A 14,563-nucleotide genomic window follows, 5' to 3' on the forward strand; every position below is an offset into this window, starting at 1 on the left:
ACTCCCCAGCCTTCGCTCACAGCCTGGGCCTCTGGGGCAGCAGCTCCTCTGCCCCTGCCATGGTTCAGCCTCCACTGGGGAAGGGACTGGGGGGACAACAGCAATTCCTGGTCTGGGAGAGGGATGCAGAGAGCCTGAGGTGGATGCAACTCAGCCCACTCCTACCCTCATATACACACACAGGGGCCTGTGCTCCCCACACCTCTGCTGGTGCTGATCCAAGCCCCAGGGCTGCCAGCTGTGCCCACCCAGGCAGTGTACAGGGAGGGACGTGCCCCTGCCAGCTGCTCCCCAGGATAAGAGAGACCAGCAGGCACGGGAGAACCACTTTATTATGACAAAGGCTACAAGCCATGTTATTTTAAAGTGCATTATTATTCACTGTCAACAAACCACAGACACAAGCCTGGCATAGTGCAGATACAGCCACAGTGGCAGAGGACGTGGTGCTGAGAGCGGGGTCAGGGCAGATAGAGGTGAGGAGGAGCGGGGTTCAGGCAGGTGCTGGGGTGCAAGCGCTGCTCCAGACTGACCAAAACTCTCCCAGCCCCAGAAGGGCATCACAGACAGCAGGACTGACAGACAGAAGGGCTGTGCCAGGCTCCCAGGACAGACCCAGTTCCCCTCTGCCTTCAGGGACAACAGGGCTGGGATAGGGCTAGGCTGCGGGAACCCCACAGTTCCCCAAAGGAGCTGGGCCCCAGTGCTGCTCCCTCTGTATGATGCCCCCAGACAAACACAACCCCCCCTGAAGGGGGTGAGGGGCTCCCAGGGTCCCTCCACCCCCTGAGTGCTGCACAGGGCCCAGCTGCCTGCTGAGAAGGATTAGTTTAAAGTGCTTTTTATTTCTTGGGGTGCTAAGGCCAAACCTCACCCTGCCAGAGAACATATCCCCTTTATCCCCAGGGTTAGGGCCAGGGTCTCAGAAACCCCCAGAGGGTTTTGGAGGAGCCTTCCTGAGGTCAGGGCAGGCAGCTCTGGGGCTCTGTTCACACCTGGGCTCACTTGTGCTTGCAGCAGCACCCCTGGAACATCATCATCTCTAACCAGCTCAGTGGCATCCCTGCCCAAAGTGACATCCTGCATAGTGCTGATCCCCCCCTCCCCAGGCACTGTCCCATGGCTGGGCTGTCTCTGTCCCCCAGCTACCTGGGGCAGAGGGGACACACCAGCCTAGGGTCCAGCCTATGGCTTCCAACCCTGTCACTGTCCTCGTCATCAGGACAAAAGAGGCAGCAAGAGAGGGGCACCTGAGACCAGAGCCTGTCCCAGGGGATGGGGATGCAGGGAGCCCCAGCCCCTCTACCCCTGCTGTGCACAGCTCTGGGTGCAGGCAGTGCCTTCATCGCTGTTGTTCTTCCAGTGGTTGGCAGAAATGGAAAGAGCCTAAGAATTCACTGCCCCTCCTCCTGCATGGCAGCTTTTCTCCAAGCCCCAGCTGCCCTGGAGTCTGAGCTCCTCCCCAGTCTGGCAGACTGCCTGTGGGCAGAGCTGCCACCACCCCCCCCCAGCAGCCACTCACACTCCTGTCCCGCGTGTCTCTGGGAGTCTGGATGGAAAGCAGCACTTGTGACACACACAGCAAGGGGAAGAGCAGCAGTCATGTCAGCGTGAAGCAAACATGGCATTGCTTAAAAGGTGCAGCAGCAAGGTGTGCTGGGACCACCCCACGCACAGCTTAGATGATATCTGTCTCCCTCTCTATGCCGACGTACTTGAGGGCATCTGCCTGGCTGTACCTACAAAACAGGAGAGTCATGGTTGCTGTAATGATCTTCCATGCTCCCACAAATGTGTGCACAGAAAGTGGGGGTCAACCCTGTGCCCCAGTCCCAACCAGATGCTCCCCAGGGCACCTGTAATCGAAAAAGAGCTCCTCTCCTGCCTGGATGGCCCTCTTGGCAAAGATCCCGATCCGGTGGTCACCATTTACCATCACAACTGCAACCAGAAAGACAACATCAGGGACCTGCAGCTCCTGCCCACTGGGAGACTTGTGACCCTGGACAATCCACTGCAGGACCCAGAGGACTTTCCCTCCCCAGGAGCAGGGACAGCTCACCTTTGGCATAGCAGTTGGGGTTCACTGAGTGATTTGCAAAGCGGATTTTATTTCCTTTGCGGGTGGCATCAACAACAAAGTCTATTAAAAAAAAAAAAGAATAGAACTAGTGAAAAGGCAGGCCCACTGCCCAAGTGACAAAGGTTGAGCCTGCCCACCCAGCCAGGGAGCACAAGCCCTCCCTGGTAGCCCTAGGCAAGTTACCATTGTTGAGGTTGAAGAGGAAGCTGGACATGTACTTGTCATAGACCTTCCCTCGCCGGTCAGCTTCATCCTGTGAAATGAGCTGGAGAAGAAGAAAACCTTGAGAGCAGCACTCAAAGGAGCAAGGCCACCAAAGAGCCCTGCATGGGCAGCAGCACTGACCTCACCGCAGTACTCAGAGATGAACTCGTTCTTCTGCACGGATTCCTTGATGAAAGTCCCCCAGCCAGCAACATCTGATGGTGCCAGCAGCAAATGCTGGAGCCAAGGTGGAAGGAAACAGTGTGGATCACCAGCCCAGTCCCTACAGCAGAGATCCTACCCCGTGCACCAGGCTCTGCCCTGGCACAGCCGTGCTCTGGCTCCCACCACTGCCCGAGCCCAAACATCACAGGGCTGAGGAGTGAAGAGAAGCTGATGTCTCTCCAGCATCCTCTGGTGTGAAGTGACAGCTCCCAACAGACTCATGGGCACAGTTAGGCTGGAGCTGCACATTGACACCTACTAATCTGCATTTTTCTCTGAACTTTGGTCTTATATGCAGCCCCTTGCCATGACCAACAGAATTTACAACCTAACTCTTCTCTGGAGTCTCTTTTTACATTCCCTTGCTCTCCCTTCCTCCAGCCCTAACCCCTGTGGCTGTCAATACCTTCTTGAGACCCCGCTGGATGCTGCAGTTCTTGCAGGAGACCACTTTGCAGTCCCAGTGCTCTGAAGCCCCACAGGTCAGGCAGAGGTCTGGGTCACACTCCCGCACAGCCAGGTAGCACGGGCACTGCTTGGTGTTGCACTGGGTTTTGCAGCGACAGCCTGGGAAGCGGTTCTGACCTGCAGGAACACAGAACATGGTTTTGTACTGTGAGGTTTGCCAGCCCTGTAGAACACAGATGCTCCCAGGAGCTGGAAGGACAGCAGAGACACCGCGTGCACAGGAGCTCACACCTCGCAGCGCACAGACCACACACAGTCCTTCCCATCAGCTGGAGATGCTGATCTGACCCTTAAGACTAATTTGTGGGCAGTATGAAAATAAACAACTTGGAAAATGTAAACATAACGGGTCAGTGCAGAGAATCACAGAGCCCAACTTGGCTCCCCACAGCCCTGTAGTATTTCCAACCACAAGCTGAGCCACAACCCCAACAAACCCACCCTCAGAGGCCCCAGCGTTGCAGGATGTGTTGTTATCTTCACTGCAGAGCTGGAAATGGAATCCCAGAGAGGAAAAATAACCACGGCAGAGCAGTGACCCAGCTCCCACCCAAACTGCTGGCCACACGCTCTGCTCTCAGGGAAGCAGCAGCATCACCCAGAGTTGTTGATGCTGGATGCAGATACAGGGACAAGCACTCTTCAACAAGACTATGTATCTCAGCTGCCTGGAGCCCCAGGACAGCACAGAACAGTTTTCCCTGCTGCAGATGGACTCAGCAGGGAAGGCAGGAACAAAGCAGGACTCGAGCAAGCCCCAGCTCTGCACCCTCCCCCTGGCTGCATCAGGAGAGTTGGCTGCCCCCCAGCCCGAGAGCCACGGGTTTCTTCTTACAGTCAGGGTTGCATTGGCAGAACTTCTCACAGAAATTCTGAGTCATGATGCAGGGGCAGGAGCTGTCACAGGGGTGCTCAGGGTGGTCACAGGGCTGGTAGTTGTACACCTGGGTAGGCGAATTATCTGGAACAAGAGGAGAAAAGCCTGGGTTAGAAACTGCCCATTACAGAAACGTTTGAACATCACAGGCCTGATATAGCCCATGCTATGGGGGGGCTGCCTGCCAAACCTCAGCCTCCCCCCAGCTGCAGGGAGACCATGTCAGACACCCAGCCCTGCCTGAGCACCGGGACAGCCACAACTCTCTCGGCACAGCCACAGTGGGGCTGGGCCATGGCACCCCCAGGAGCCCAGCTGGGGGGAGCTGCTCCCCCTCTGTAGGGCCGGAGGGCAGGACATGGCTGTCCCCCCGTGACATGGGGCAGAACTCGTTGCCATCTTCTGTGCCACAGAAGATGTTACCTTTCTTCAGCTGAATCTTCCTGCAGTGCGCAGCCCACAGCCTGGAAATGAGCAGAGAGAACATGAGGGGATGGCCAGGAATGCTCAGCACATCTAGGGAGCATGGCAGAGGGGACAGCCATGCCCTGTCTGGCAGGGTCAGGGATTAATAACCATCAGCCCGAGAAAGATGAGAACAACACAGCTACAGCATTAGTTATTTAAGGCAAATGCTAGAGCCAGAATAATACCAGACCCGCTGGGATCAGAAAACAAAAAAGTAGGTTATAGTCAGGGAGCTGAGGCTGCTGTAGGACAGGGCACCAACCCTCCAGCCACACTGCAGCCAGGCACTGGGCTGCCCCTTTGCCAGAGCCAAGCCTGGAGCCATGAAGCCCCCCGGGGGCCAGGGCAGCAGCACCAGGAGGGGCTGGGGGCCAGCACCCATCCAGCAGCACCGGGCACCCTGTGTGACAGCGGGATGTGTGCACAGATGGGAGCCAGATGGGGATTACCAGGAACACGCTGGCACAAAAAGCAGTGGATCTGGTTGCATTTTAAGAACAAAACAAGCTTGTCCAACACTTGCCTGTGCTTCCTTTTCTTCTTCTGGGATGGATTCATTAATTCGTTTGTTGGCAGTTTCGTTATAAGCGATTCTTTCACTGCAAACTGGAAGACCTACCAAAGACCAGAAGCAAAAAGAAGAATAAAGCTTCCTGTACTCAAGTTGGTTTTATCTGGAGCATAAATAGAGCATGAGCACATACAAAGGGAGTCTTCCCAGTGCCTGGAGCAGTGAGTGGGCAGTCCTGCCCCCAGTTTTTCACAACATGCTCCTCGAGGCTGTTTGTGGCAGCCAAGAACAAACACAAGGCCAGCAGTGGCCTCCCTGCTGCTGCCCCCCAACACCCACCTGCCTGCACGTCTTAGTTCCCAGCAGCCTGGCGATGGAGCAGAAGTTGTTGAAGTAGGTCCCATGGAAGACACGGAACAGGGACTCCTCTGCCCCCGTCCACTCCACGGGCTCCTGCGGCGTCTCCACCGCAAACAGCTGGGAGGAGGCCGGGCTCTGCTTCTGCTTGGTGGGGGTCTGGCAGCGGGAGTTTGCCTCTGGCAGGGAAGGCAGAGGTTAGGCCAAGCACAGCATGGATAGCACAGGCTTGCTAGCACAGCTCTGGGAGCAGCAGAGCCCCGATGTGCCTGACATTTTGCCCCATCTCCTGCACCACTCTCCTGCCTCCAGCCTGAGCCACTGTCCCTGCCTCAACAGCCCCCCTGGCCACTTCTCTGCACCACATCAGGGACAAGGGCCCCATCCTCACACACTGCCACGTGGGCTCTTGGCTTTGCAGGTCCCAGCAAACCTCTTGCTTTGCCTGGCAACATTCAGGACAATGAATCCCACAGCAGCAAGGGCAGGGTCTGGTGACCCTGACATTTTTTTTCAGCCTGGCTATGAACACCCTGAGCAGATATGGAGGGCAGACAGGGAGAGCCCCAGCCTGAGGGCTGCCCGTCCTCCATGCTCACACTACACAGTGTGCGGGCTGGCACCCTACCCGAGGAGCTGGAGGCCCACTCGTTGCCCGTGTCACGGTCGCTGTCACCCTCCCTGGTCTCGGTGACAGCAGAAGTTGGGGCGCTGGAGCACGAAGCTCCCACCACGTGGTGCCTCCGGCGGCGCCGGCCCGAGCACTTGGACCGAGGATTGTGCAGAGCTGCGAACTCCTTGGCTCCTTCCTGCAAGCAGAGCAGAAGACAAGGCAGATAGATGACCAGGGAACGCAGACAGGCTTTTCCCCAGGCCCTGGGACAAGCCCTGCTGCCAACAGAGATGGTGGAGGATCCACCACGGCAGTCACTGCAGTGAGCACCAGACCCTGCCCACCCCACACATCCCCACTCCCCCCCCGGAGCCAGAAGCAGCTCCCAGCCCCTCACCCTGGCAGGGGAGTTCCCCCAGCCCCACCATCCAGCCTCACAGCTCTGGGTCAGCCCATTCAGAGCCAACCAACAGCCCCACCGAGCACACCCTTTGCAACCACCCCGCTGGCACAGCTGGGATGGATTCCTGGATGATCATTTTAAAAGCAGCTCCAGCCTTCCCCACAGATGCCTGGTTCATTCCCCAGCATTTTTAACCCACGCTTCATTTTTCAAACGTTGCTCCAAGACCAGAGAAATAATTTGTCACCACAGTTTCCGATGTGCTAGCTATGAAATTAGATTTTGTTGGAGATTTGCTAAAATATGCATCTGGTAAGGTCTGCAATTGGATTCATGCTCCCCTGAATCCATGGAGAATTAGAATTAATTCTGAAAAATCATCCAGGCTGTGAAAAGGACCCACAGAGTTCTGCTGAGCAGGGCTGGCCAGGCCAGTTCTCTCCTGGTTTCAAAAGCAGCAATACAGAAACATACCAGCCAGAGGAAACAGTCTGCTCCACAAGGATCTGGCTCAATCTTGGTCTCTCTATTCTTTCGTTTGTACACATTAGGAGTAGCATGAAAAGCTGCAAAAATAATAGTTATCTTCACTATTAGCATCCTGCAAGGGTCTTCCCCACGCTGCAAGGGACAGGGATAGCAGGAACCAAGCAAGGGAGCACCCAGCAGGACCCCAGGGACTGCTCCCACTCATGCTGGGGACCCAGCAGCACTGCGAGACACTTGGGGAGGAAAGAGCTCTGCTTTCAGACTGAAAAATTAAAAGACCACATGATATTAATATTATATATTTTAATAAATAATTCACAGGAAAGAGTCCTGTGACTTTCCAAAGCAGCCCTCAGACCTGGGGAGCAGCAGGTCCAACAGCTAACCAACATCCCAAAGGCTTTGGCAGGACAAACAGCAGGAACATGACTAGGATGAAGCTCTAAGTTCCAGCGAGGCAACAAAACACAGGGCCACGTCCAGGCTTTGGCAGTGAAACATTCATGCCTTTCCCTGATGAGCTTCTGCAAAGCAAGGGTAACGTCTAGTCGCGGCAGAAATTCTGACACAAACTGCCAGGAGGCTCAAACGTGGTGTGCTGAACAATGGTGAGAAAGAGGGGGATGGCCAGGCAGGTCGGTTACCATCCGTTTGAGGAAAGGAACGGAGCCACCTTTACAAAAGGCTCCTGGGCACACGTCAGCTCCGACGGCTCCGCTGCCCACTCGGGGGGGCACCAGGCTCCGCGGGCCGCAGCACAGGCACTAAGCAAGGCGCACAGAGGGATGCAGCACCGAGGAAAAAATGAGGAGGAAAGGGCTTTAGGGAAGCGTCCGGCCGAGCCTGCACTTACGATGCAGAAAGCAGTCGTATTTGAAGCAGCGGCGGCAGAAGAGGGTGTGGAAGGAGTGCAGGGACTGCTCCCGCTGGACTGACTTGGCGCACGGGCCGTCGATGTTTGGGGTGCACTGAGGCGGCAGCACGTTTGGGTCTGACACCTCCGTGAGCTCCCGGTACCTGTTGGACAAACAGAAGCACCCCCAGATGCTTCCCTGCTTTCCCAGTTTGGGACATTTTACACGATTATGTCACTAGCTGGGTCAGCAGGGCCCAAGGACCCTCATGCTAAACTCAAGTTGCTCCAGGTGCTGGCAGCAGCTGAGCTCTGCCTCTTGCTCAGAGCACTGTGCTGTGCTCCAAAACACAGATTTCAACTGTTGCTAAGAAAGGTAAGAGATAACTTAAGCAGGTATCTTCTACCTCTCTTTCATATCTTCTGGGAAGCCGTACTCAGGAAACATAGAAGAAATGGCAGTGAATATCATGTCATTTGGGAACCGCTTCTTTGAACACTTCTTGTTACCTGTGAAAAAGAAGAGAGACAATTCCACAGCTCAGCTGGATGTGAGCATGTTTTTCCTTCTTCCACAGAGAGTGATTCCAGCTGCTGTTCAGGGTTGTATTTTAAGAGACAGAAGTGTAATCCCATGTTCAGTGGATAAACCTTTTGTCCTGCAATCAGGTGAAAGCATTTCCTGATGCAGTGCACAGCATTCAGACCAGCATAATGCACTGATGGAATTATTTATGATTTCTTAAGGGCTTTTACTATTTATTTTTACCAAGACAGAATTTATAGACAATGCTTTTCTGCATCTACAAAAGGTCCTGGTATCCATGCTACCCACATCACTATAAACCAAAGGTAAAGACAAAACTCCCAGTCAGCATTCCTAAGGTCAGGCAGGACACAGAAAAATCCAACAGAGCAGAGGTTCCTCTGTGCAACAAGAGCTCCAGGTGGCACAGAGGATGGAAGAGGAACAGTAATACATGGAAAACGGGTCTGGAAGGGATTTGCCAAGGTCCACCTCCCTGGCCTACAGCACAACCTACAAGCCCAACTGGCACTTTAAAACCTCCATGAGCAGAGACCCCACAGATAACACCCCACTGTTCTGCTAATCTCCCCATGAAATTGCTTTCCATGTGATTCACCTGAATTCTTCCTCACTACACTTTAAGCTGATGACTTCTCACCCTGTCCACAGGGGACACCAAGAACCATCAATTTCCCTTCTGCTTTCATGGTACCAGGACTCTCCAAGCTGGTCACTGTCCTTGGTGACACACTGCTCACTGTCTTGGGCAGGACAGGATGGAAACGTAGCCAACACAGCCCCAGTTTCTGCAGCCAAACCCACCTTCCACTGCAATTCGCTTTCTTTTCCTTGTGACTGGCAGCTCCTCTTTCCCATCCTCCTGTTTAACCTCAGAATCGTTGTGTCCTTCCTCCTCCTCATCTGAATACTGATTCAGGGCATTGACAAGCTCCAGGAACACAGCATCGCTGATGAGGACTGACCCTGAAATCATTTCTGAATGAAAATCAGACTGATTAGAGTCTTGGCTGAGGTCACAAGCAAAATGAGGTTGCTGAGCTCCTCCTAACCTCTAGCACATTTTTTTCATCACCCCAGAGCACTCCTGTGAACCCCCAGGAAGGAGAACATCAGCTCCAGAGCACCCCAGGCCTCAGCGGGCAGGGTACCAAAAGGCAGGATTTGTATCCCTGCAAACAGCTGGCATATTCCTGGGTTTCTGCTCCAAGAGCTCCACAGAAAAGCTGGTCACTGCTGCCACCTTTTGACTTCTTAACCACTCTGGTATGTTATTTGCCAGAGACTGCACAGACAGTGCTGGCTGCTCCCAGGTTACCTTCCTCTCCATGCACCTTCCCATCATAGTTATTAATAAGCTCTTCAATGAAAGTTTCATCTTCTTCCTTCACTTCATCTCCCATGTAAGGGATATTGCACAGAACAGTTTCATCCTCCACCTGAGAAGAGATCAGACACAACTCAGAGAACCAGTGCCTGCCTGTTCCCTGTCCCAGGCTGCTCCTGTCCCCCCTACCCCACAGGCAGCAGCACCCAAAGAGCAAAGGGTTTCCCTAGCTGCAGTTTCAGATGTCTCATTGCTGACATCTCCCTGTTATCCCATGCCAGCAGCATAAGAGCTGTGTTTCTGCAGCTTACAGAAACTCAGGAACACACAGTGCCAAGAACAACAAACAGATAAAAACATCAGAGAGGTTGTGCCAAGGCAGAGCCCAGCAAAAGGCAAACCAGTAACTCATTCCTTGGAGGAATCCAGGCAAAGCTGAGGGGTGGGACCCTCACCACCAGGCTGTTTTGTGGGATCAACCAAAGCAAGCAACTAAAGCAACACTTTCCATCACCTCTGGAGCAGACAGCACTTGACATAAGTGGGCTGGAGAACACCACATCAGTCCACAACCAGGTAACAATTACAGTTAACTGCATCAAGACCTTGTACCCCAGACCCTTCCTACATACCATGAAATTCTGCTGAAGAGGAGACCAGGAGTACATAATGGGCACCAGTGCCACCGTGTTCAGGGTCCTCATGTACAGTGTCTGGCTTGGAAACCCAGGGAAAATGCTCTCAACAGTGCACTGGAACAGAGTACAGGAAAGGGCAGTGATGAAACTACTCCTGGGAGGCAGAGCCAGTGGGAAACCAGACTCAGGATAACACAGCAAAACCCCATGCTCACTCTTTGGGACAGCAAAAGCATTTGGGTTTGGGTTTTTTTTCCCTATTTCTTCATCCCAGAGGAGCATAAGGCACAGCCCAGCACTGACATGGGGCAGCACACACAAAACAATCCCATGCCCTCACAGCTCCCTGCTCTCATCCACCCTTGCTGCTCTGTGCCTCTTTTCCCCTCCACACCTGCTTCAGGAACGGGTGCCCACTGACTGGCTTCATCAGCTGCACTGGTTGGACTCGAAGTTTCTTCCAGTCTTCATTCAGGATCTGAGTCTTTTCATGAACCTTTGCAAAGTTGGCCACAAACAGGGCCTGAAATGAGAGACAGCAGTGCTCAAAATATAATAAGTTGTGCTGGGAACACAAAAACTGCTCCTGAGGTTTTCTATCGAAATGCATGCAAGGCAGAACACTTCAAATTTCTGATTCTTATTAGAAGAACTTCTAATTAAGCTCAGCACTGGTACAACTGTGCTGAAAATCCATGCAACAGGCAGCAGCTTTTTGTAACTGATGATGCCAGACAAAATTCTGCCTGAAAGGGAGAGACATATCAGCATCAGCCACCTGAAACCCATCAGCACAGAGAGGGTTGAAGTGAGGAGACACTTTAAAGAACCAGAGGGACTGAAACCTCTCACTTGTCCAACACCTCTCACTCCTCCAGAGCCAGCAGACTTCTCCATCTGTCCCACAGACAGTGGCCACAGGACTCCAGGATAATGATGGAGCACGAGGAGATACAGTCAAGGAGAAGAGATAAAGACAACTGTAATTCTGGCAGTACCTTGGCCCCCATGTTCGCCTGGAACCTCTTGAGCTGCCGCAGACGCATGTACTCAGACTTGACTTTCCTTTTCCAGTACATGATACACTTGGATGTTGGAGGGGTGGCGATTTCCATTTTTCTATAAAAATACAGCAAGAATAAATACCAAAAAATGGAGTTTCCACAGTCCTGTAAACAACTGCTCCCAGAAAACCTGTCCCCGAGGATTTAACTGCAGCAGGGACTTAACGGGGATAAACCGGCATAAAGCTGCCCCAGTTACAGAACAACACCGAGAGCCGGGGAGCCGCTGCCTGCAGCCGAGATGAAGTGTCTGGCCGGGACCAGGACACTCGGTCCCCCCGGTGCCACGAGACCCCCTCGTGGGCTGAGACCCCATGGACACCCACCCACAGGAGCAGGACGGGCACCGGAACACCCCGGCCCGGAACTTAGGAGCCCAGCTTTGGGCCGGGATGGTACCGGGGGCTCCACCCGCCCGCTGCCACCCGCGGTGGAGCCGTTTGGCTGCTGTGGCGCCGGCGCCGCCGAGCCGGGCCCGGTGACCGGCCCCGGAGTGGGCCGAGACCGGCGCCGCTAGAGCAGGGCAGCGAGTCCCGGCCCTGCCAGCCGGAACAGCCAATGCCCTGGGTCCTGCCGGTACCGTGAGAACCCCCTGGGACCCCCCGGGACCCCGCAACCCCCGCACTCACTCCTCGGCCATCGCGCCGGGGGAGGCCGCGCGCCCCTGAGCGGCTGCGACTGCGCCAAGCCAGGCCCCGCCCCATGTGACCACGCCCATAACACAGATTGACGCCGCCCACCAAGTGCCCCACCCATATTGGCCACGCCTCTCTGCCCCGCCCAGTAATGGCCCCGCCCCGCCCTGCACCGCCTCCGCTCCCGGTCCCAGCAGGTGAGGGGTGCGCGGGGCTCCCCCGGCTGGGCGGGGTCCGATCCGGTAGGATCCGGTTGGACCCGGTAGGAGCCCCGTGGGTCCGATTCATCGCGGACAATCCCCACGCTACCTGCAGGAAATGGACCGAGCCCGGCGGTTCTGAATGTGGAACCCGGCCCGGTGCCCGGCTCCGTCTCCCCACGGGCTCTCCTCGACACGATCGTGCTGCGGGCCCGGCTCGGTCCCGCGGGAAGCGCTCGGGGGTTTAGCGCGCTGTCCCTCACCGTCTCTGCCGCCCTGGGGTTCTGGGGGAGCCTGGGCCGGCGGTGCCGGGACCCCCGACAAGGCGTCCCCGCAGGGCAGGGCCTAGACCCGGGGGCACGCGGGTGTCGCATCGCTGCGGGACGATGCGGGGCCGGTCGCCTCGGCCGGGCGGGCCCCGGGTTTCCTGCGGCGGCGCCGGGCAGGAAGCGGCTGCTGGAGGCGGCTTTCCTGCCCCAGGGGCCGGGCGGTGGGAGTGAGCGGCCCAGGGTCCTGCTTCAGCTGGGTCTCATTTCTGCCCTCCGGACGGGGGCCGGGCGCTGTCCGGGGAGTTTTGGAGTGCGAGGCACCGTTTCCCGGCTCGGGGCAGCGGGAGACGGGCGGCCCCTCCGGGATGACCGTGGGATTGGATCGGAGCCAGCCAGTGCCCGCAGCCCCGCATCCCTCCCGGGTCCGCACCTGGTGGTTCGCTTAGTCAGCCCGGGAGGGGAACCGGCGTCCCCCCGACCTTCCCGGGCATTGGCTCGGGAGCGGGCGGGCAGAGCTGGGACGGGCCAGGAACCGGGCACAGCCCCGGTGTGCCGGCAGTTGAAGGATGCTACTGAGTTACGGTTCCTCGGCTGCTGCTCCTGCCTGTGCTCCAGCGGGATAAGGGCAGCTTCGTCCCCAGCCTCCTGCTCCCCTCCCCTCGGCCCTGTCCCCTCTGCTATGCACAGCTCGGCCTGGGAGGAGGAGGCATCTCCAGTGTGCTGGGACCACCCGGCTTGTGAACTGGAACCAGCTGGGCACCGGGGCTGTGCCTGGCTGTGCAGCCCTGGCACTCTGTGTCCCCTTGCTGCAGGGACGGCGAGTATGAAGACACTGAGGAGGACAGTAAGGCCCTGGTGCCATTGTCCCACCGTGGCTCTGGCCCCTGCTGCCATGGCATCGCTGTGGTGGGGGTCTCTGCTGCTGGCAGAGGTGGTGTCTGCACCCTCAGGGGATAGGGCCCTGCCCTCACACAGCCCATGGGTCCTGCTGGCACTGACAGCACCATCTGTCCTTCCAGGTCACGACCTGGTGAGTAGATCTGCCCTCCTGTGGTGCTGGCTGTTGCCCCCATTCAGGGGTGACCCCAAACAGCCCCCCCAAAATCACGCTTGAGGGGGAGATCTGGGAGGTGGGGATTACATTCTAGGGTCTGGCCATTGTTCCACAGGACCACCAGAGATTCTGGGGGAGTTGGCCCACTGCCAGGACACCTACCAGGACTGGATCACCCTCTACTGCTGAGTCCCTTTCCGTGCCACCCTCACAGCCACCCCCGAGGGCAGAGGCTGCTGCTGGGAGCAGATCAGCAGGTGGGTCAGTGTCAGCCCTGGTGACACTGGTTGGGAGCGGAGCCCTTGTGGGGATCCTGCAGTGGCCTTGTCCCTGTCCCAGCCCTCTGGCCTCACACTGCCCCTTTATAGTGAGCTCTCCAGTTGCACCCAGCTGCTGGCCCAGCTGCTCTCCTGCCCCTGGCCTGGCACTGTTCTTGACACCTTCTTCCTGCAGGTCCGTGCTGAATACTTCATCGTTGGGCTGCCTCCCGGGATGGCTGTGGCTGTGGCCGTGGGGCTCAGCTGCGTCGTGCCCCTCGCAGCTGCTCTCACACTCAGCAGAGCCCAGAAAGGGGCTCAGACTCCAGCAAGCATCTGCCCAGCCCCTGCCTGCCCCTGTGTCTGTGAGGACCCAGCAGCAATCCCATTCCCTCTCAGCCCTGGGAAGTGATGAATGGAATGGGTGGCACCAGGGTGAGGGGGACAGGGCAGAGCAGGGGCAGGGGTCTGGAGGTCCCTGGAGATGGAGCAAGTTCCCTGGGCTTGGGAATCCAGATGTCTGCATCTACCCTAGGGAGAAGAGAGGAGGATTGTCAGGAGAAGGGTCCCAAGCACCAAGGTCCTGACCCTGCATGGCCCAAGCCACTTGTCACTTGGCAGCCACCATCCCATCCTGCCCCTCCTGTCCCTGCCCATTGCCTCTGGATGCCCCAGGAAGGGGCTGGCTGTCCCACCCCAGAGCTGTGCTGAGATCATCGGGTGTCTCCCTGGCAGAGGCTCCCGACGCCTTCCCAAGGCTCCAGCAGCTCCAACAGGGACCAGAACCAGGGGGCTGCAGCCCTGTGCCCCCTGCATGCTAAATCCTGATGGCTCCAGATGCAGCCGCTGGCCCGCAGAAGGTCCTGGCGGGGCTTGGGGGGCTCTGCCTGGGTGTTTGCACAGGAGCAGGGAGGGTCCTTACAAGCTGCACTGCATCTGATCATGCTCTGTGTATCCCTCGGGTTGGCTGTTAAAGGGGAAGTTTTGGGCTCATGCTCTGCCCCAACCAAAGGTGATATGA

General features: G+C 56.7%; 2 protein-coding genes across 4 annotated transcripts; one reads left to right on the forward strand and one right to left on the reverse strand.

Moving 5' to 3' along the window:
- Positions 1-316: 316 nt before the first annotated feature.
- EZH1 (enhancer of zeste 1 polycomb repressive complex 2 subunit) lies at positions 317-12,796 on the reverse strand. Of its 3 annotated transcripts, none has more exons than XM_030465805.1 (20): positions 11,757-11,816; positions 11,062-11,182; positions 10,458-10,586; positions 10,058-10,177; positions 9,417-9,537; positions 8,903-9,076; positions 7,959-8,061; positions 7,552-7,715; positions 6,684-6,775; positions 5,822-6,002; positions 5,176-5,372; positions 4,849-4,940; positions 4,281-4,321; positions 3,816-3,941; positions 2,919-3,097; positions 2,429-2,524; positions 2,267-2,348; positions 2,063-2,143; positions 1,857-1,941; positions 317-1,739 (listed from the first exon to the last, which is right to left on the reverse strand). In XM_030465805.1, the coding sequence occupies exons 1-20, from the start codon at positions 11,765-11,767 to the stop codon at positions 1,679-1,681; spliced, it is 2,256 nt and encodes a 751-aa protein (XP_030321665.1). In that variant the 5' UTR covers positions 11,768-11,816; the 3' UTR covers positions 317-1,678. The 3 variants fall into 3 exon arrangements, with proteins under 3 accessions (XP_030321665.1, XP_030321668.1, XP_030321667.1); XM_030465808.1 differs by lacking the exon at positions 11,757-11,816 and adding an exon at positions 12,662-12,796 and having other exon boundaries at positions 318-1,739; XM_030465807.1 differs by lacking the exon at positions 11,757-11,816 and adding an exon at positions 12,072-12,222 and having other exon boundaries at positions 318-1,739.
- LOC115599737 (translation initiation factor IF-2-like) lies at positions 11,914-13,985 on the forward strand. The gene is made up of 4 exons (XM_030465734.1): positions 11,914-11,959; positions 12,078-13,261; positions 13,401-13,542; positions 13,739-13,985. The coding sequence occupies exons 1-4, from the start codon at positions 11,914-11,916 to the stop codon at positions 13,747-13,749; spliced, it is 1,383 nt and encodes a 460-aa protein (XP_030321594.1). The 3' UTR covers positions 13,750-13,985.
- Positions 13,986-14,563: the final 578 nt, after the last annotated feature.

This window comes from Calypte anna, chromosome 27 (genome assembly GCF_003957555.1).
Source record: "Calypte anna isolate BGI_N300 chromosome 27, bCalAnn1_v1.p, whole genome shotgun sequence".
NCBI lineage: Eukaryota > Metazoa > Chordata > Aves > Apodiformes > Trochilidae > Calypte > Calypte anna.

Coding starts and splice junctions, on each gene's coding strand:
- EZH1 (XM_030465805.1), bottom strand. Junction 10,587..11,061: donor AGGCGAACATGGGGGCCAAG/GTACTGCCAGAA, acceptor CTCTCATTTCAG/GCCCTGTTTGTGGCCAACTT. Junction 2,349..2,428: donor TCTCTGAGTACTGCGGTGAG/GTCAGTGCTGCT, acceptor CTTCTTCTCCAG/CTCATTTCACAGGATGAAGC.
- LOC115599737 (XM_030465734.1), top strand. CDS start 11,914: ATGGCCCCGCCCCGCCCTGCACCGCCTCCGCTCCCGGTCCCAGCAG. Junction 11,960..12,077: donor TCCGCTCCCGGTCCCAGCAG/GTGAGGGGTGCG, acceptor CGCTACCTGCAG/GAAATGGACCGAGCCCGGCG. Junction 13,262..13,400: donor TCCTTCCAGGTCACGACCTG/GTGAGTAGATCT, acceptor ATTGTTCCACAG/GACCACCAGAGATTCTGGGG.